Raw genomic sequence first — 20407 nt, 5'->3', positions numbered from 1 at the left:
ACATCATATGCCTGATGAAACACTAAGTCTTTGGGGTAACTGCAAGTCTGTGTCTTCGCTATTGCTTTGCCCACACTGAGTGCTCGGTGATAGTATTCATGCTTGCTTTTTTTTGCCGGTGGGGAGGGGGGATTATTGATCACTGCTGCTTACGCGTGGGAGGGAGGGGCTTTGGGGTTCTAACATTTAACTGTTGTTCACTGCTTGGGGCACTTACTTTCATGGATGTTTGAGAAGAAAAAGCATTTCAGGATGTATATTGCATACATTTCTCTGACATTAAATTGGTCCTTTGAAAATACAATAATGAGGTGATGTTCATGGGTTCAGAATTGACAGAAGGGAAGAAGCTCCTCTGAACCATTGAGTGTGGGTCTTCAGACTCCTGTACCTCCCCTCCGATTGTAGTAATGAGAAGAGGGAAGGCAGGTCCTGGATGGTGAGCGTCCTTAATGTACCTCTCTCAGCCCGATTCTCTTCCCCTAACCCTGCCCTACGCTGGTAACTCCACCACATCCCTCTGCTGATTTCATTCCTCTGCTCCCTCACCACTCGACACCAGAGTCTCAGTGCTGTCCCACCACTCACTGCTGTTCCCTCCCTGCACTGCCCAGGTGAATTGTCTCGCCCCACCACACACTCTTCCCCTTCCCCTCCCTCCCCCACTCACCTCGGCGCTGGAATGTGCGGCAACACCTGTGGGCTGCCCCCAGCACAACCTTGGGTGTGTTGGTCATTAACGCAAATGACGCACTGCACCGGATGTGTGATACATGAGAACCTGAATCCCACTCCCTACTCCAAGACAAACCAGAATCACGTCGTTCAATACAATACAGATGTATTAATTTGAAAAATATAAACTTTAATGAAGGCTACATCTCTGAATAATTACATAATTATTGTACCAAGGATTCTTAAATCAAACTCTTTTGTAATGCATAATTTACACAGAAAGTAAAACAAAATGCCATAAAACATGATTACAACACTCAAAAGCATAAAAATATCTTTATACATAAACCCTTATTAACAAAGGGAGAGGTGACCCTCACACAGGGTGACACACAGTATCAATAATACTATGCAGGCACAGTTACTGTACTGGATAAACAAGTAACACTATAATAGTGTGTAAAACTCGCACAATATTTACACAGGTATTTGTACAAGTTACGCCTAGCGGGGAGGATGCTGGCAGACACAGCAAAGAGTCAGGCTGATGGTTCAGAATGTGTTGGATTAGCTGAGTTCGGTCTGGTCTCTTGGTGTGCTGTTCGGGGGGGGGGGGTTTCCTCTGTGCTAATTTCATGGAAGTGTTTTAACTCAAGTTAAACAGCACAGAGAACATGAATACAAGAGCTAAACGTCTACAGATTGGAGTCCCAACATTCCTACAGGAGACCATTCCTTTTGCTGTTGGCCATGGGGCTTAACTTAACATCTCTTTAAGAGTTTAACATCCCCAGAACAATTAAATAATTTCGGTTTTGAAAGAGAAGTCATAGCTGAAGTGAGTTTGAGATTCCGACAGGAAGAGTCTTTGCAGAACTCACAAGTTACGTGCAAAGTCCAATTTGGTCAGTTTAGCAGAGAATCTAGAATCCAAAAAACCAAGTGGCCAGAGAGAGAGAGAGAAGGCGATAGATATAGAGAGAGTGAGAGAGTGAAAAATAGAGACCGAGGGAGGCAGAGAAAGGCACATACGTAGGTGGAGAGATAATGAAAAATAAAGAGACAGAGTGTTCAGGAATGTCACAACGTGTGGAAATGTACAGCTAGCCGGTCGGCATCTGAAAGTGCAAGGTTCTATCAGCAGGTTTTTGAGCAGCTTCCACTTACAAGAAGGGTTTGATATCGCTTGCAAGTTTTCAGGGTATGAACAAACTAGCCGCATTTTCAACCCTCTGCTCCTCGTTGGAAACTGAAGTGAGGATTGCTTTGTGCGGTAACAGTGAGCAGCAGGGCTTTGGGCGGCTGTGGCTGGATACCCTCAATGGATTTGGTTAATGATATTGGTGTCAGACAGTAACGATCCAGATTGACAAGTCAGCAACATTCTGTGCTTCTGCTGCTACGTGTGATGGGGCCAGGTCGGGACACTTTCTTCCTGTGAGGTTCCTGCAGCGCGGACAGAGTGTGAATGAGCACAGGGGCTGCACAGAACCTTCCACAGATGAGGGGGTCGGAGAGCTGTCTGCACTATAAAACACTTGCTCGTACTACACTGCACTCGGGCTGTTGCCGGAACTGTCTTGTGCTGGGATATTGTCACCAATCTGAAGCAAGTGATGGGCTTGTTGGATGGATCCCCGTGGACATTCCCCGGTCTGAAAGGCACTCGACACCATTAACATCACACGGAAGCCTGGTTGTCATTTCTGCCAGAACATTAAGACGTGCTCATGGTTCTGGTGTAAGCAGCAGCACAGGGTTATTAAGATGTGGTGGCTGGTTTCAGTAAAACGACAAGAATAATGACAATCAGCTTGTTTCACAATTTCACTCAATTGGACAGAGAGGGGCTTCTCATCACTATGTGAGTGTTATTGTAGGGGCTTTCAGGGGGTCACAGGGGGTAGGGCAGGCAGGAGGTGGTTGAGCACTGGGTGATGGATGGGCACTGGGAAGGGTAGGCAGCGAGGTGGGTGAGCACTGGGTGATGGGTGGGCACTGGGAAGGGCAGGCAGCGAGGTGAGTGAGCACTGGGTGACAGGTGGCAGTGGAAAGGGCACTGGGTGACAGGTGGGCACTGGGAAGGGTAGGCAGCGAGGTGGGTGAGCACTGGGAAGGGCAGGCAGCGAGGTGAGTGAGCACTGGGTGACAGGTGGGCACTGGGAAGGGCAGGCAGCGAGGTGAGTGAGCACTGGGTGACAGGTGGGCACTGGGAAGGGCAGGCAGGAGGTGGTTGAGCACTGGGTGATAGGTAGCAGGTAGAAGGAGTCATATCAATGCAGTAGCAGCCCATTCAAACCCAAATGCACAGAAGCAGACTTAGAATCTCAGGACATGTTGCCTAGATCTGGACAGTCTCTTCACCCCTACAGCAACCCAGGAAGCCACAGTTACACCTGTGCTCAACCAATAAACCCTAAAGTGGTCACATAACCCACTTCCTTTTTAAATAAACAGTTTCTTGACCTTTATGTCCGATGCAAAGCAAACAATGCCGATGTGTTGAGCCTGGGTTCCTTTATAATGCAGCTGATTTCCTTCTGTTGTTTTCAAACTGTCCCACCAAATGCCAGGACCCTGTTCTGAAAATGTCCTTTTTGATGGATCAGTCGATTCGCTCCACTTTGCCCAAGATCTTTCCCTCATACATGGGCAGCGGGCTGTCGTCGCTCCGAACCTCTTCAAAAACGGCTCCACAGTCAAACTCGTTGCTGGCCCGTTTGAAGTAGTACCTGTGTGGGGAAATGGTAAACAGTTAGGGCAAATGGGGAGGAGAGGGGGAAAGATCCACTCAATTGTGAGAAGATGAAATAAGCGACAGAATTGCACTGTAATTTAACACATATCGAATGGTGAGCACCGTGACTTGACTGATTCTACTGTGTTTTTTGTTCTTCTGTGAAATGTATGTCACCATTGCTACCCTGAGATTCATGTACTTAACTAATAAACTTACTTTGAAAATTGGTGTGCTATTTTCAATAGAGCTGAAAATATTTCTTATTTTATTTAGAGATACAGTAACACGGAGCCAGGCCCTTCAAGCCCAATGAGCCCGTGCTGCCCAATTACACCTGTGACCAATAAACTCAGTAACCCGAAGGTCTTTGGAACGCAGGAGGAAACCCATACGGTCACACAACCCTTCCTTTTCCTGTCATCCACATGCCTCCAAAAGAATCTCTTCAATGTCCCCAACGTACCTGCCTCTACACCATCGCAGTGTAAAAAAAAGTTATACTTTCTTCCAGTCACTTTAAAAGAATGGCCCCTTGTGTTAGTCACTGTTACCCTGGGGAAAAAGGCTTTGGCTGTCCACGCTAGTTTATCATCTTGTACATCTCTTATGAGGATGCCCCTCATCCTTCTTCCCTGCAAAGGGAAAAGCCCTTGCTCAGAAAATCTTGTGCAACTAACCGGACACTGCATCTTGTGTGTGTGGATGAGTGGGAGGGAGGAAAGGGTTTATTTTGCTCCTGTGTTTGACTTGGTGCTGACGATGGAGATACCATGGAATCTTGCGAGCACTTGTGGACTGCCCCCAGCCCATTTGGTTGTTAATGCAAAAATCGCATTTCACTGTATGGTTTGATGGACATGTGATAAATAAACGTGTATTTAAATCTGAATCTGATCCCACCTGCGGCCTGATCAAAGCTCCTCTCTGGCTACTGGATGAAAGGTGTACGGCTAACACTGAAACGCGCCCACCTCATCAAACCTGCACCCCAGACTGCCCACAGCAGACCGTCCCATACCTGTAATTTCCTTTCTTGCTCAGCTGTTCCTTGAAGTGGGCCAAAGTCAGGCTGTGTCCCTTCATCATCCTGCGGTAGGGGATGTCCTCTCCGCAGAAGAAGTAGGTGACCACCAGCTCACCCGGCTGTGTACTGTGAACTGCGGCTGCCTGCTTTTTCAGTGCCTTGTGTCTGCAAAGAAATGAACAACGCAATGACATCAACGGAAGAAAGGACGGAGTGTGGGCTTTCAGCAAAGCACGAATATCTGACACCAACAGAGCCAGACAGCACAGAAATAGGCCCTTCAGCCCGACACATTCATGCTGACCATATTCATCATCATAAGACATACAGTAGGAGCAGAATTAGACTATTCAGCCCATCGAACCTGCTCTACCATACAATCATGGCTGATTTATTTTCCTTCTCAACCCCATTCTCGCTATAACCTTAGATACTCTTACTAATCAAGAACGTATCCACCGCTGTTTTAAATATACCCGGATAACTTGGCCTCCACAGCCGTCTGTGACAAGGAATTCCACAGATTCACCGCCCTCTGGCTGAAGAAGTTCTTCTTCATCTCAGTTCTAAAGGGGCGTTCCTCTGTTCTGAGGCTGTGTCCACTGGTCCTAGACTCACCCACTATTGAAAACATCCTCTCCACATCCACCCTATTTAGGGCTTTCAGTATTCGGTAGGTTTCGTTAGGGTTTTGGTTTAGGTTAGTTAACATTGTGGACAATCCATGTTGGTGCAGGAAGCATGGCAACACTTGCGGGCTAAGTTGGTCATTAATGCATATGATGCATTTCACTGTGTGTATGTGACGAATAAAGCTAATCTTTTTCTTCTAAACTCCAGCAAGTACTGTGGAGTACTGTGTCCGATTCTGGTCGCCTCACTATAGGAAGGATGTGGAAGCATTGGAAAGGGTACAGAGGAGATTTACCAGGATGCTGCCTGGTTTAGAGAGTATGCATTATGATCAGAGATTAAGAGAGCTAGGGCTTTACTGTCTGGAGAGAAGGAGGATGAGAGGAGACATGATAGAGGTGTACAAGATAATAAGAGGAATAGATAGAGTGGATAGCCAGCGCCTCTTCCCCAGGGCACCACTGATCAATACAAGAGGACATGGCTTTAAGGTAAGGGGTGGGAAGTTCAACGGGGATATTAGAGGAAGGTTTTTTACTCAGAGAGTGGTTGGTGCGTGGAATGCACTGCCTGAGTCAGTGGTGGAGGCAGATACACTAGTGAAGTTTAAGAGACTACTAGACAGGTATATGGAGGAATTTAAGGTGGGGGCTTATATGGGAGGCAGGGTTTAAGGGTTGGCACAACATTGTGGGCCGAAGGGCCTGTACTGTGCTGTACTATTCTATATTTTTAAGTACAGGCCCAGAGTCAGCAAATATGCAAAGTTGCTGGTATGTAGAGCTGTGTGGGAGCAGTGAAAACTAGAAAACACTGGAAGTACTCGGCACGTCAGACCACATCCAATGAAGAGGCTTTGTCCTTCAATGCTAGCTCCTCTCATTCCCACAGATGTAGCTGGATCTGCTGGGTACTTCCTGCATTTTCTAGTTTTATCTCTGATTACTGGGGATCATCCGAGGATGAGACTCATTAATGGCCTTACGAGCAGCCTTAACAAGGGGAGGAGGAGGGGTGATAAGGCAATGCTATAGTCAAATTGTGGAGTGGCTTACTGCTTTCTAGTTGATGAGGAGTGTTCATTATTATGTGAATAAAAAGCACACAACATTGATCAAAGGATCATGAAACCTTTGTAAAGCAGCTTTTTAGTTTCCATTTCATTTTGGTCACCCGACCAAGGTCAACTACCTACTGAACAGCATTAGCCAGGTATCACAGTGTGAATGCAGACGAACTTGGGGAGAGGGAGAACTAGAGAGGCACCTTAAATATCTTAACCACTTTAATTCCATTTCAAGTTTGCTCTAAAGATTAAAAAAAGCTTTATTTGTCACATGTACATAGAAACATTGGATGCAGTGCATTGCACAAATGACATGCACTCAGTGTCCACTTTATTAGGTACAGCCTCCTAACAAAGGTAGCAATCTACCTACAATTTCACCTAACAAAGTGGCCACCGAGTGTATGTTTGTGATCTTCTGCTGCCGTAGCCCACCCACTTCAAGGTTCGATGTGTTGTGCATTCAGGGATGTGCTCCTGCACGCCTCTGTGGTAATGTGGGATTACTTGAGTTACTATCGATTTCCTGTCATCTTGAATCAGTCTGACCTCTCTCATTAACAGAGAATTTTTGCCCAGAGAACTGCCACTCAATGGATGTCTCTCTTTGTTTTTTGCACCAGTCTCTGAAAACTCTAGAGACTGTTGTGTGTGAAAATTCCCAGGAGATCAGCAATTTCAGAGATACTCAAACCACCCCATCTGGCACCAACAATCATTCCACAGTCAAAATCCCTTAGATCACATTTCTTCCCCATTTTGATGTTTGACCTGAACAACAATTGAACCTCTTGACTATGTCTGCTTACTTTTATGCCTTGAGTTGGTAGCATAGGATTGGCTGATTAGATATTTGCATTAATAGGCAGATGTACCTAAAAAAGTGGTCTCTAAGTGTATTTCACTGTATGTCTGGATGTACATGACAAATAAAATCTAATAATAATTACAAAACGCTTCTCCAAATGCTCGCAAATCCCTTCCCTAAGAATCCTCCACAACAGTTTGCCCATCACTGACGTAAGACTTTCTGGTCTATAATTTCCAGGATGACATCCTTATCTTTCTTGAACAAAGGACAATTTCTTGTCACCCTTTAAGAGCAAAAGGGAGCAAAGAGTAAATCACAACCTACAGAACATAAATAATACTGTGCAAAAGCCCTAGGCACATATATATAGCTGGGGGGGGGGGGCAAGACTTTTGCACAGTTCTGTATATTGGTTAAAACAAGAAGGTGGCTGGGAAACAGAAATTAAGAGTATTTAGCTCATTTAGTAACAGGAGACACATAATATACAGTATTGTGCAAAAGTCCTAGGCACCCTAGCTATACATACATATATAAATATCTAAGACTTTTGGTCACGTGGCCAAGTGGTTAAGGCATTGGACTAGCTACCTGAAGGTCGAGAGTTCGAGCCCCAGTTGAGCCTTGAGCAAGGCACTTAACCACACATTGCTCTGCGACGACACTGGTGCCAAGCTGTATGGGTCCTAATGCCCTTCCCTTGGACAACATCGGTGTCATGGAGAGGGGAGACTTGCAGCATGGGCAACTGCCGGTCTTCCATACAACCTTGCCGGGGCCTGCGCCCTGGAGAGTGAAGACCTTCCAGGCGCAGATCCATGGTCTCGCAAGACTAACGGATGCCTTTACGAAGACTTTTGCACAGTACCGTACCTCCTCTCCCCCTCTCCTAAGCTGCCACAAGTTTACTCACTCTTCTGTGGAAAAAGTCAAGCCAGGGTTCGACTGGGACAGGCTCCCTCCTGGTGCCGGGGACAAGTGATTTCTGTCTCGCTGCAAACTTGATGTTGAGTATCTGGGGAATGAGAGACAAGGACAGTTAGAGGACATAAATGGACAAAGCAAGAGAAATGGACAGAGAGAAAGAGTTCCAAAAAGTGCACTGAATGCAAGATTGAAACTGAGGAATGGAGACTTGGGACACAGAGACCAGGACACTGAGAGGAAAGTCTAAGGAACAGAAACTGTAAGAGAAGTGCAAGGCTGAGGCTAAAGCTACGAGAGCAAGCCATCGAGATCAAGCTGGGGATGGAGTGAGGATGAGGACAGCTCCCGTGTGTGAGAGCAAGAGCAGCAGTAAATGGTCAGCGATACCTCAGGGGCCAAGGAGGTGGGTCAGTTCATACCTCTGCTTCTGAGTTTTGGAAACTTTCTTCTCCTCTTCTAGCCGGCGCCGTGCTTCCTCCAGCTGTGCCAGGGTGTTGGGCGGGGGGAGAGGGGGCATGGCTGGGTCTTGTACGAAGGGGTGCGAGGGCTGGGCACTGGCCCGTGGGTGGGTGGCGCCCAAGTGTGGCCGGCTGCTTCGCTCTCCCGCGCAGCCCCTCAAGCCGTCGGAGACGATCCCTCTCTTCATGCACTGGACGCTGTTGGGAGACATCGGCCATTACCTTCCCAGCTCTTGATCCACATGACCCCACCCCATCACCTCCGCAAAGATTCCCGGGGCCAGGAATCCTCTTTGAGCTGAAACACCACCAGATCCTCACAAAGTCACTGACTGAAGAACTCCCCTCTACTCCCTAAACCGAAGCTTGGGTAATGGAGGGGGCTCTCCAGCTGAAACCCACCTAAACACCATCAACCCCCAACTCCTCACTCAGAGTACACAGGCAAAGTGCTGGAGGAGCTCAGAAGATCTGGCAGCATCTATGGAGAGGGATAAACAATTATGGAGGGTTCATGGCCCGTAATGTTGACTCTTTATTCCCTCCATAGATGTGCCGAGTTCCTACGCAGATCACCTCGCTCTCCCACACCAATCACTGCACCCTAAGCCCCCGCCTACACACACACACACCACGTAACATGCTAACATATACAATGCAAGGCCCTTTCATGGTGGAAGCAACTTCACTAAATAAGCATCACTAGTGCATTCTACTCCAGGTTAAGTTGTTTTTTCACACCATCTGTTCACATAAGCAGCAAGTTTCTAGTTCATATATTTATTCCTTAACAGCAAATCACTTTGGCTCATCATGGTTCATTCTCTTTTAGTGTGAGTTATTAGACCACAAGATATAGGAGCAGAATCAGGCCATTTGGCCCATCAAGTCTGTTCCCCCAATTCATCATGGCTGATCTATTTTCCCTTTCAGACTCAATATCCTGCCTTCTCCCCCAAACCCTTCAAGCCCTGGCTAATCAAGAATCTATCAACCTTTACCTTGAATGACTAGGCCTCCACAGCTGCCTGTGGCAATGAATTCCACAGATTTACCACTCTCTGGGCAAAGAAATTCCTCCTCATTTCTGTTCTAAATGGATGTCCCTCTATTCTGAGGCTGTGTCCTCTCTGGTCTTAAGACTCTCCCACTATAGGAAGCATCCTCTCCAAATCTACTCTGTCGAGGACTTTCAACATTCGATAGGTTTCAATGAGGTCACTCCTCATTCTTCTGAATTCCAGTGAGTACAGGCCCAGAGCCATCAAACACTCTTCATATGACAAGCGTTTCAATCCCGGAACCATTTCAGTGAACCTTCTGCAGTGTCAGCACATCCTTTCTTAAATAGAGGGCCCAAAACTGCTCACAATACTCCGTGAGGCCTCACCAGTGCTTTATACAGGCTCAACCATTCATCATTTTATCTTCACAAAAACAAAATATGAATCATTAGATGTGTACTACATACCTATTGTACATTTTATCAAGTGCCTCGCTATAGGTTCACTCAGAATGAGAGGGATAATAAATCAGCCATGATGGAATGGTGGAGCAGACTAGATGGGCCGAGTGGCCAAATTCTGCTCTTATCTCTAAAAGCTCACCCCGTCGCATACACCATACTCTCCACAGCCCACCTCTACCCCTATGGAGGACACAACTCTCATTGTTCCGCCCCCACGTACATCTCTCTGCCAGCAGCTCTCACTCAGACCCTGCTGGTGGATATTAGGACGGACGGGGGTCCCGTACCTGTGGGTCCGGTGCTTGCTGGCAGGCCGATCGCTCTCCAGCATCCATTGCCACACACTTTGTGCCCGGTCCGTCTCCTCCCCGGGCAGCAGTGCCGCGGAGAGGGGCAGCGTTCCCTCACTGACAGCCGGGCCGGTACAGTCCGGCGCTTGTAGGCTCCTCCGGGGCACCGAGCACCTGCTGCAGTACAAACGGGGAGAGGGAAGGTGAGCGGGGAAACGGGCTGATGGCCGTCCGCTCTCCGTCTTATCGCCAGTCCACACTACCCACCCTCTGTCTCTCCTGGAGGTGTTGCTTAGGCCTTGGGTACCGTCCCCCCGACCCTAGTAACAGCACAGATCCGGTGAGCACTTCATAACTGATCTGAACCCCTTCACCTCCTTCTGATCCCTCACGGAAGACCACCTCTCCTCCTCATCTGATCGCTGGCGGACCCCCTCTCCCCCTCCTGATGGCTGATGGAAGCCCCTCTCCCCCTCACGGTCACTGACGGAGCCCCTCTCCCCCTCACCTCCTCCTGACGGCTGACAGAAGCCCCTCTCCTCCCTCAGGATGACTGACAGGACCCTCTCCTCCTTCTGATCCTTCATGGGACACCGGCTCTCGCCCCTCACCTCCTCCTGATCGCTGGTGGACCCCCTCTCCCCCTCCTGATCGCTGATGGACCCCCTTCTCCCCCTCACCTCCTCCTGATAGCTGACAGACCCCCCCTCTCCCCCTCCCGATGGCTGATGGAAGCCCCTTTCCCCCTCAGGATCACTGACAGGACTCTCTCATCTCCTTCTTGTCCCTCTCCCCCTCACCTCCTCCTGTTCACTGACGGGACCCCCTCTCCTTAGTAATAAACATGATTCTGATGCGGACAAAACCTTACCCAAAGACACTCTGTTCTACCGGCAGTGAAGTCAGCTCCGCCCTGCAGTGGCTGCGGGACTTTGCATAGGAGCAGCATTCAGCCCTGCTCGGGCAGAGGCACTGGACTCGCTGGGTGGCCTCGGCCTCGATCTGCTCCTTGGTCTTGGGGACGGTGTGGTGGTGGATATAGTGGTGGTGGATGTACTTGGAGCCCTGCTTGGAGAGGTATCCTTTGCGGGAGAGTCCGGGGGACAGGAGCTGGGGTCCGGGCCCCGGCTGGGACTTCATCCCTCGCTGACACTCGGCTGAGGGCGGAGAGTGCCTCCCCAGCCCCGGCGACTGGCAGCCAGGGGTCTTCAGCACCCGCGAGAGGTGGTCGTCCAGGATGGCCTGCGGGTCGTCGTCGCAGGTGCCGGGGGGCAGCAGGGTCAGCGGGTGTGGCTGGTGCTGGGTCACAGCGTCTCTGTCCGTCTCTAGCTGCTCTTTGGTGGCAGGGGCCTCACCATCCTCCCCTTCATCCTGTTGACAAACAGAAAAGTCCCCCTTAGCACAGCTATCATGATCACAGCATCACACCCCCTTCTGTCTCCTGGCGCCTGCCACTCTCCCCGGAACCAAAACACGCAAACTTCGGGAGGAACTCAGCGGTAGGGGGCAGCATCTTCCGAGGGAAGTGGGCAGTCAAGGCTTTGGGTCAAAATCCTACAGAAACAGCAATGAAGAATCTGTCTACATCTGAGAGTGACGGTATCCCCGAGTCTCCACCCGGGACCTGCATGATGACAGCAATGAAAACCGAGAGGAAGTTACGGACACAGTGAAGGAAGGCATGAACACCGCCAGAGATGGAGGACGTTCACTGCTACCCAAAAGGTCAGAGGCATAATGGACCAAAGAGACAAGTTGTGGGCTTGCTATGTTGGCGCTGAAAGCTTAACATCACTTGTGGGCTGCCCCCAGCACATCCTCGGACTGTGTTGGTTGTCGACGTAAATGGCAGATTTCAATATAAAAGTGACAAATAAAGCCTATCTAATCTTATCTGCTTTCTTCCACACCGTCACTGTCTAACCTACCTAACGGTGGGGCATGTTTTACAGAGCATAGAACTGGAATGACTCGCCCTCTCCCACCAGCGGCACCCTCTGGAAATGACTGCCTGTCGAAGGGCCGACTCCTACCTCTTTGATCTGCTGCAGCCTCTCCTCTAGGCTGTCGATGGTGTCCCGCTCCCTCTTCAGTTTTTCCAGTCGGGCGATAAGCTGGGCAGCAAAGGCGGCCGGCTCCACGGGAGTCATCTCCTTCGGAAGGCGGTGTGTTCTCTGCGTGCGGAACAGAGGACCCGTTTAACACCTTCACCCACACCCTGCGCATCCCAGGGTAAAAGGGGATTGGGGGGTGGGTGGTGTGGAGAGACAGCAAGCAAGATGGCAAGAAAGGGAAAAGAGGACAGGAGAGTGCGAGCGTGGGCTAAACAGAGAGAGGAAGAGGAAGAGATCGGAAGCGAGAGCACGATGTATTTGTGGTCTTGTGCTCTGGTAGCAGTAAGCTGGGGTTTTATGGTCTGGTTTCAGAGGCCTCATAGTAGGACATCCTCCCCACCAGCAACGGCCTGGGGTGCGATCAGTTGGCTGTCCTGCTCACTGCCTCTGTAGTACAACCAGTTCATCAGCAGCTTCACGGAAGGCTCAAGCTTTTTCAAAGGCAGTTGTTTAACATCAAGAAAGAAGCGAAGGTGGGAGGGAGGCTTCTCTAACTGAAGTGGGTTATAAACAGAAAATGAAAATTTAAAAAAAATATAAAGATAGTGGAAAGATGGAGTCAAACTGGTGCAGATCAGAGAAAATGTGGTAATTTAGTTCCTGACAGCATGCTGGCTTACTTTGAGGATCTGTTGGCTGAAGAAACCCTGTGTTCCTTTGCACTCCTTCACTCTCCACCTCTCTCTCTTTGTACCAAGTGTGAAGTGAATCAGCTGCAGGCTACTTGTGCTACACCGCTGGGCTCGGCTGCCTGAAGCAGAGGCTACCAGGGGAGAAGTGAGTCTACCAGGGCTTCAGGAGCCGAGAATCACAGATTCAAGGCCTTCTCCAGCCGGCCGGGGTAGGGGTTGGGGGTGGGGAGGTGGTGGTAAGAAAGAAATAAATATCAACCAGCCGTGGTTAAGGCTGGAACCCCGTGGTCCTATCCTCCCTGTCAGTATATGATCCTAACCCTCTTGTTTAACTGTGATTCTCTCTCTCACTTTCTCACTGGACATCTGTCTCTTTCCTAGTGTTTCTCTCTGTGTCTCTCACTTGATGCCCCTCTCTTGCTCACTGCCTGTCTTCCTTTCCTCCCTCTCTCTCCTGGTTTCCCTCCCTTTGTATTTTTTTTCTTTCTCTCCATAAACCTCTCTCTCTCTGTGTCTCTCCTTCTTTCACTGTCTTTTTCTCTGCCTCCTTCCCTCTGTCTCCCTCCCTCGCTCCCCTCTCCCCTCCATCACTCTCTCACTCCCTCCCTACCTGTCTCTCTGCCTGCTCTCTCCCTCCCCCAACATCTACTGCAGGCATCTTCTCGTCTCTTTTTTTTAAGCTGGGCATCGTACCCACCCGATGAAGCAAGAAAGCCCTCTCTAAGGCAACCACACGGCAGTAGCAACGATGCGAGGACGAGAGAAAGGACTAACTCTGCTGGAAGTTGTCATTTTACACAGTGGTCATCTTCTATTCAGCTCCTGATCAAAGCACAGCCTGGCGGAGAATGTCGATTTGGGAGCCCCACGACAAAATAATCTCATTTACAAGCCCAGGCAATAGAACAGTTGTTGTTTCCAATTTTTGTTTTTTTAGGGAAAAAAAACACACACATTTTGGCAACTAGAGCTTGAGAGACGTTCCTGTTGCTTGAAAGAGATTTTTGTACAAATGAATTTTATTTCTTGGAGAGGGTGTTGTGAAGATTTTGGGAGGGAGATGGGGGGGATGGGCTGAAGAACTGAAGTAGATACAAAGACAATGTACAGTGTATACTGGCATCCTGATTATCACACGCACAGACATGTCAAGGAAACAAGATCCCAACAGTCCCACCGTCATCAATAACTCAACAGTTCAAAGATCATCTGAAGTGTTGAGGTGGTTCAGACACAGCATATTCTCTGCTACCTGGCACTAATGTCGCATAATTGGAAACCATTTATAGCTCTGTGGTGATATATTGTGTTGTTGGCTCGACAGGCACAGCCCACTGGGATACAGCTTCTTACCTGGGTACGGTCACCGGGGTACAGTCTCACGGACACAGACTCTCACCGGAGTACAGTCTCACGGACACAGACCCTCACCGGGGTACAGTCTCACGGACACAGACTCTCACCGGGGTACAGACACACGGACACAGTCTCTCACCGGGGTACAGTCTCACGGACACAAACTCTCACCGGGGTACAGACACACAGACACAGTCTCTCACCGGGGTACAGTCTCACGGACACAGTCTCTCACCGGAGTACAGTCTCACGGACACAGACCCTCACCGGGGTACAGTCTCACGGACACAGACCCTCACCGGGGTACAGACACACGGACACAGACCCTCACCGGGGTACAGTCTCACGGACACAGTCTCTCACCGGGGTACAGTCTCACGGACACAGACTCTCACTGGGGTACAGTCTCACGGACACAGACTGTCACCGGGGTACAGACACACAGACACAGTCTCTCACCGGGGTACAGTCTCACGGACACAGTCTCTCACTGGGGTACAGTCTCACGGACACAGACTGTCACCGGGGTACAGACACACAGACACAGACTCTCACCGGGGTACAGTCTCACGGACACAGACTCTCACCGGGGTACAGACACACAGACACAGACTTTCACCGGAGTACAGTCTCACGGACACAGACCCTCACCGGGGTACAGTCTCACGGACACAGACCCTCACCGGGGTACAGACACACGGACACAGACCCTCACCGGGGTACAGTCTCACGGACACAGACCCTCACCGGGGTACAGACACACGGACACAGACCCTCACCGGGGTACAGTCTCACGGACACAGACCCTCACCGGGGTACAGACACACGGACACAGACCCTCACCGGGGTACAGTCTCACGGGCACAGACCCTCACCGGGGTACAGACACACGGCCACAGACCCTCACCGGGGTACAGACACACGGCCACAGACCCTCACCGGGGTACAGACACACGGGCACAGACCCTCACCGGGGTACAGTCTCACGGGCACAGACCCTCACCGGGGTACAGACACACGGCCACAGACCCTCACCGGGGTACAGACACACGGACACAGACCCTCACCGGGGTACAGACACACGGACACAGACTCTCACCGGGGTACAGTCTCACGGACACAGACTCTCACCGGGGTACAGACACACGGACACAGACCCTCACCGGGGTACAGACACACGGACACAGTCTCTCACCGGGGTACAGTCTCATGGACACAGACTCTCACCGGGGTACAGACACACGGACACAGACTCTCACTGGGGTACAGACACACGGACACAGTCTCTCACTGGGGTACAGACACACGGACACAGTCTCTCACTGGGGCAGCAGCCACCAAACTTGCATACTCTCAGGCATGTCTCAGCAGGGTCCTTGCTCTCTGCAGGATTCTGAGTGATATTTATCTACAGGCAACGAATGATGTGCTGTCCCATATCCCGACGTGCTTGACAGGAAAGCACTTGACAAAACTTGATGGCAAACCACAGAGAGATGTTTAGGAGGAGAGCGGAAGAGAGAGAAAATGTGGGAGTTTAGGAGAAAGAGAGAGAGAGAGATGGGTGGGGGATCTGGAGAGAGAGGGGGGAAGAAGTGGAGGGTTGCTGAACTCACAGGAAAGTGAGGTAGTGAGACTTGACCGTTGGCCTTGGCGCTGCGATGCATTTCCCTTTGCTGCTGCTTCTTCTGCTGATAAGGAGGGATCCCATCTCTGCAAAACCAAATCAAACGGAAAGTGAGTGAAGTCCTGCTTTCTATCAACCTGGATGTCCCCTCTTCCCCACCCCCATAACTCAAAATATTTTTGTTTTTTTTAAATTTAGATATACTGCGCTTTCTGGTCTTTTGAGCTGCCCAGCAACCCCCAACAACTCCTGATTTACCCTAAACCTAATCACAGGACGATTTACAATAACCAATTAACCTACTACCCAGTACGTCTTTGGACTGTGGGAGGAAACCGGAGCATCTGGGAAAAACCGACACATTCCATGGGGAGGACGTACAGATGACGCCCCAATCTGTATTAGCACCGCACCAACTGCTACGTTACTGTGGTGCCCACAGTATACTTTGTCAGGTTTTGGTGTCAGGGACTGAAGGTGTGGGTAGGTCCCACCGACCCACACTGACAAATTCATCCCCTGATACTCCCCAAATTCTTTACCATGGTAATACACGTCTTTGGTCAACTGCTGAGAATTGTCCACAAAAGGCTCATTTAACAGGAGGCTAGAGATTCTCAAATCCGCACGAGAAATGCAGTGGTTCACTGCAACTTGAGTTTTCACTCCCCCAATTGATTCCCTAGCTCACCGGGGTGTGTTGGTAAGCTAACTCAGGTTCATGTACCAATCGAAATGTGTTGTTTGCACTGACAACAAGGATATGTTGTGTCCAGTCCCCCAGCATAGCACGCCCACGTCCCCAAGGTACAGTGGTACTGGTGGGGCGTTACATAGTGTGGTAGTTAGCGCAATCGCTTCACAGCACCAGCGATTACCGATTAGGATTCAATTCCCACTGCTGCCTGTGAGGAGTTTGTACCTTCTCCCTGTGACCATGTGGGTTTCCTCTGGGTGCTCTGGATTCCTCCCACATTCCAAAGACGTATGGGCTAGGCTTAGTAAGTTGTGGGCATGCTATCTTGGCACCAGAAGAGCAGCGACAGTCCCCAGCGCTTCCTCGGACTGTGTTGGTTATTGATACAGTGTGTCATGGACACTAGTTCACCCTATGTCTCGATGTCATGTGAAAATAAGCTAATATTTATCTTTATCTTTCATCACTCAAGAGAGGGCATTCATGGCCTCACTCCTGAAATACTGCACCCGTGGCAAAGCAGCACTCCCTCAGTAATCTACCGGACACTCATAATAGATTATTGCGATCATTTTGTTGGAGAGGAGCATGTCTGGACTCAGGCACAAACTCAGGTGAGTAGCTGAAGTGAAAATCTCAGTGGATGATGACTTGCCTCCACTGGGCAGTAATCGAGACCGAGCACTGACAATGAAGGTTCCTGTGCAATACGCACAAGGTGCTGGAGAAAGTCAGCAGGTCGGGCAGCATCTACAGAAGGGAAAAGACAGTCAATGTTTCCGGTCCTCCAACACATTGTGTGTATTGCTCTAGATTTCCAGCATCTGCAGTACCTCGTGCATCCATGATGGCTGCTGGGGTGGGAGAACAGTGGGACTAAAGGTTAAAGGTTAAGATTAGCTTCATTTGTCACATTGAAACCTGGTGAGTGATCAAATCAGCGAGGATTGTGCAGGGCAGCCTGCAAGTGTCACCAAACTTCCAGCAGCAAAGTAGCACATCTACAGCTCCCTAACCCAAACTCGTACGTCTTCGGAATGTGGGAGGAAACTGAAGCACCCGGAAGGAACCTTTGCACCATCACAGGGAGAAGTAACAAACTCTTTACAGACAGCAGTGGGAATCGAACCCCACTCTCACTGCTGGTTACACTATCCAAGCGTTAAGCACGCTGCCTGTTGTGGATCAAGTGGTGGGGACGTGTTTGAATGATACAGAAAAGACAGCCACCCTACAGGTCTACCAGTTTTGTGAAAAAAAATAAATGTGAAAGGAACCGCAGGCCCAGTGAATCGAAAGTAGAAGCAAACAGGCTCCTTGGGCCAACAAAATCTCTCCTCCACCCCTTAACAACACTTGCTAACAAAAACCTTAGATACCTTTCTGGGAGGTATTGTAAACAATCTCTTCACTGAACCTCAGATCACTTTTGGGCAAATTATTGACTGCAAGCACCAATCAGCTACCATTTAAGGGAGGCCCAATTATCTAACCATTTAAGAGCAAGATGTGCGTGACCTGCTCCCCCCCCCTTCCTTTGAAAGGCTCAAACTCATGCGCATATGCGCCAGGCATCTTAGTTGGCAGCCGTTCTGAAGCAAGCCTCTGATCTCAGCAACATCAAAAGCTCGGGTTGCAAGATAAGGTAATGTTTGAAGTTTGCACAGCAAGACTGCCCCTGCGTCAAATCCAAATCCATAAATAAGATATAACCAAGCAAAAGGGAGCGAAAAAAAAATCACTTCTTAGCTCCCTTGGATATCCAGAGGAGGAAAAATCTACATTGCGTCTTCTTTATTTTGCACTGAAAATAAACTTTGATCGGAGAGATTGGCTCATTAATCACTGCAATAAATTGCCTCTACTTGTTAATTAGAGCTTGTTTTGCCTTACAGCTTCCCCGGCCCCTCCCTAGTGAGAAACAGAGAGAGACTGATTACTGGCAGTGTTCATGAAAATTGCTCCCTCCTTCAAACCTATTCTAGGCTTCGAAACAATAGGTATTTTAAAAAACATCACAAGGATGACATTTTTATATTTTAGCTTTCAGCTCTCGTCCACTCTAGAAAGACTGCAATACAGATATTTGCTGTGTGGGATCCGGGTTCAATTCTGGCTGCTGTCGATAAGGAGTTGGAATGTTTTACCCCATGACCGTGTGCATTTCCTCTGGCAGCTTCGGTTGTCTCCCACATTTCAAAGATGTACATGTTAGTTGTGGGCGTGCTACGTTAAGTGATGGAAGTGCAGCGGCTCTTCAGCCCGAGCTTCGACTGTGATGCTCGTGGATACAAATAGCACATTTCACTGGACATCTGACAAGTAAAGCTAACCTTTCTCTCAGAGTAACACACACAAAATGCTGGAGGAGCTCAGTAGGTCAGGCAGCATCCATGAAGGAAAATAAGCCATCAACATTTCGGGCTGAGACCCTTCATCAAAATCACTGACAGTGTTTAAGGGGAGACCCACTGGAGCTCGTCTGGCTCGCGTAACACACGAAACCTAGAACTATATAGATGAGAAAGGATGGAAAGGCTTTCAAATGAAATCTGCTAAATCCATTTCTGTAATAAAATACCTTGGAAGTGTGACCAAGGAAGCACTTCTTGATGAAGCCCGTCAGCGGCACTTGGCAGGAGTTGTTAAAGGCTGTACGTTTTTCTTAGGTACTGGGATGATAGGGGCCTGCTAGTGTACCCACTAGTTCCCATCGGAGAGAAGTCCTCAGAAAATTAATCAGGGAGGCTTTAGCCGGCTAACACTGACACTGAACAGTACACCAGGAAACCAGCAAAGGCTCTTTCCAAACATAGGTTCAGTAACTTTCCATTCACTCCAGCAAGTAATTTTCAAAGATACCGTCCCTGGTCCTCCTAGTGCAACCTCCCCAGCACTGACCCCCCTCCAGTGGTATGAACAACAGGCTGTAAGACTTTCATTGACACACGTCAGTTTGTCAGCTCTAACTGTACACATCCATCATCATGTCCCATACTGACCTTTCCCCTATTCTTGCAGGCCATTTTCATTCAGGAGTGGCCAATGGCCAGAAGGTCACATTGACACCGAGTCCAGCCCCATCCATGAGAAGCAGGTCACTACCTTTAAGTGGTAAACACACACACACACACACACACACACACAGACACACACACACACACACACACACACACACACACACACACACACACGTCTATCATGTATATCAGAATCAGGATTATTATCACTAACATATAGATAGATAGATATACTTTATTGATCCCGAGGGAAATTGGGTTTCATTACAGCTGCACCAACCAAGACTGGAGCATAAATATAGCAATACAAAAACTACAAACAATCAAACAACAAAATGCAAACTATGCCAGATGGAAATAAGTCCAGGACCAGCCTATTGGCTCAGGGTGTCTGACCCTCCACGGGAGGAGCTGCAAAGTTCGATGGCCACAGACAGGAAAAACCTCCCGTGATGCCCAGTGTTGTATCTCAGTGGAATATGGCCGGGGTCCATCAGCAAAAGGTTCAATATCCAGTCTACAAACACGTTCCTCGATCGTAATATGACCTGCATTGCACCATCCGTTGTTAACCAGAACAGTAACATCCGACTCCTTTACGCTTACCACTCTCAGTGCACTTCCGGTCAGCCCGAACGGTCTGGAAGCCGTCCATGGAAATATTTGATGGGGTATGTCTTCGTGCAGCCCCATTCCAGTAAAACACATAATACTGCACTCCCAAAATGTTCTCTGACGCCTGGCTATGTTGTGTAGTTTGTTGTTTTACAGCAGCAGAACAGTGCAAGACAAAAAATTACTATAGGTTACAATAAGAAATATAAAAATAACAAACAAATTGTGCCTTTTGATCGCTGGGGGCTCGCTCT

The 20407-nt window shown here is 49.1% G+C and overlaps 1 protein-coding gene across 2 annotated transcripts in view; it reads right to left on the bottom strand.

Moving 5' to 3' along the window:
- Positions 1-880: 880 nt before the first annotated feature.
- axin2 (axin 2 (conductin, axil)) overlaps positions 881-20407 on the bottom strand; it is a 74703-nt gene continuing 55176 nt past the window's right edge. For both annotated transcript variants that reach the window (XM_063030633.1, XM_063030632.1), the window contains exons 4-11: positions 15811-15907; positions 12126-12266; positions 10964-11463; positions 10090-10269; positions 8296-8532; positions 7863-7964; positions 4434-4604; positions 881-3407 (exon numbers count right to left, since the gene is read on the bottom strand). In XM_063030633.1, the coding sequence (XP_062886703.1) occupies positions 3281-3407; positions 4434-4604; positions 7863-7964; positions 8296-8532; positions 10090-10269; positions 10964-11463; positions 12126-12266; positions 15811-15907 (1555 nt within the window). In that variant the 3' untranslated portion in view covers positions 881-3280. The remainder of the gene's footprint in view (positions 3408-4433; positions 4605-7862; positions 7965-8295; positions 8533-10089; positions 10270-10963; positions 11464-12125; positions 12267-15810; positions 15908-20407) is intronic.

The sequence above is a fragment of the Mobula hypostoma genome, chromosome 22, assembly GCF_963921235.1.
Source record: "Mobula hypostoma chromosome 22, sMobHyp1.1, whole genome shotgun sequence".
Classification (NCBI taxonomy): Eukaryota; Metazoa; Chordata; class Chondrichthyes; order Myliobatiformes; family Myliobatidae; genus Mobula; species Mobula hypostoma.
The sequence above is the reverse complement of the archived record's forward strand: the minus strand, read 5'-3'. Positions and strand labels throughout refer to the sequence as shown.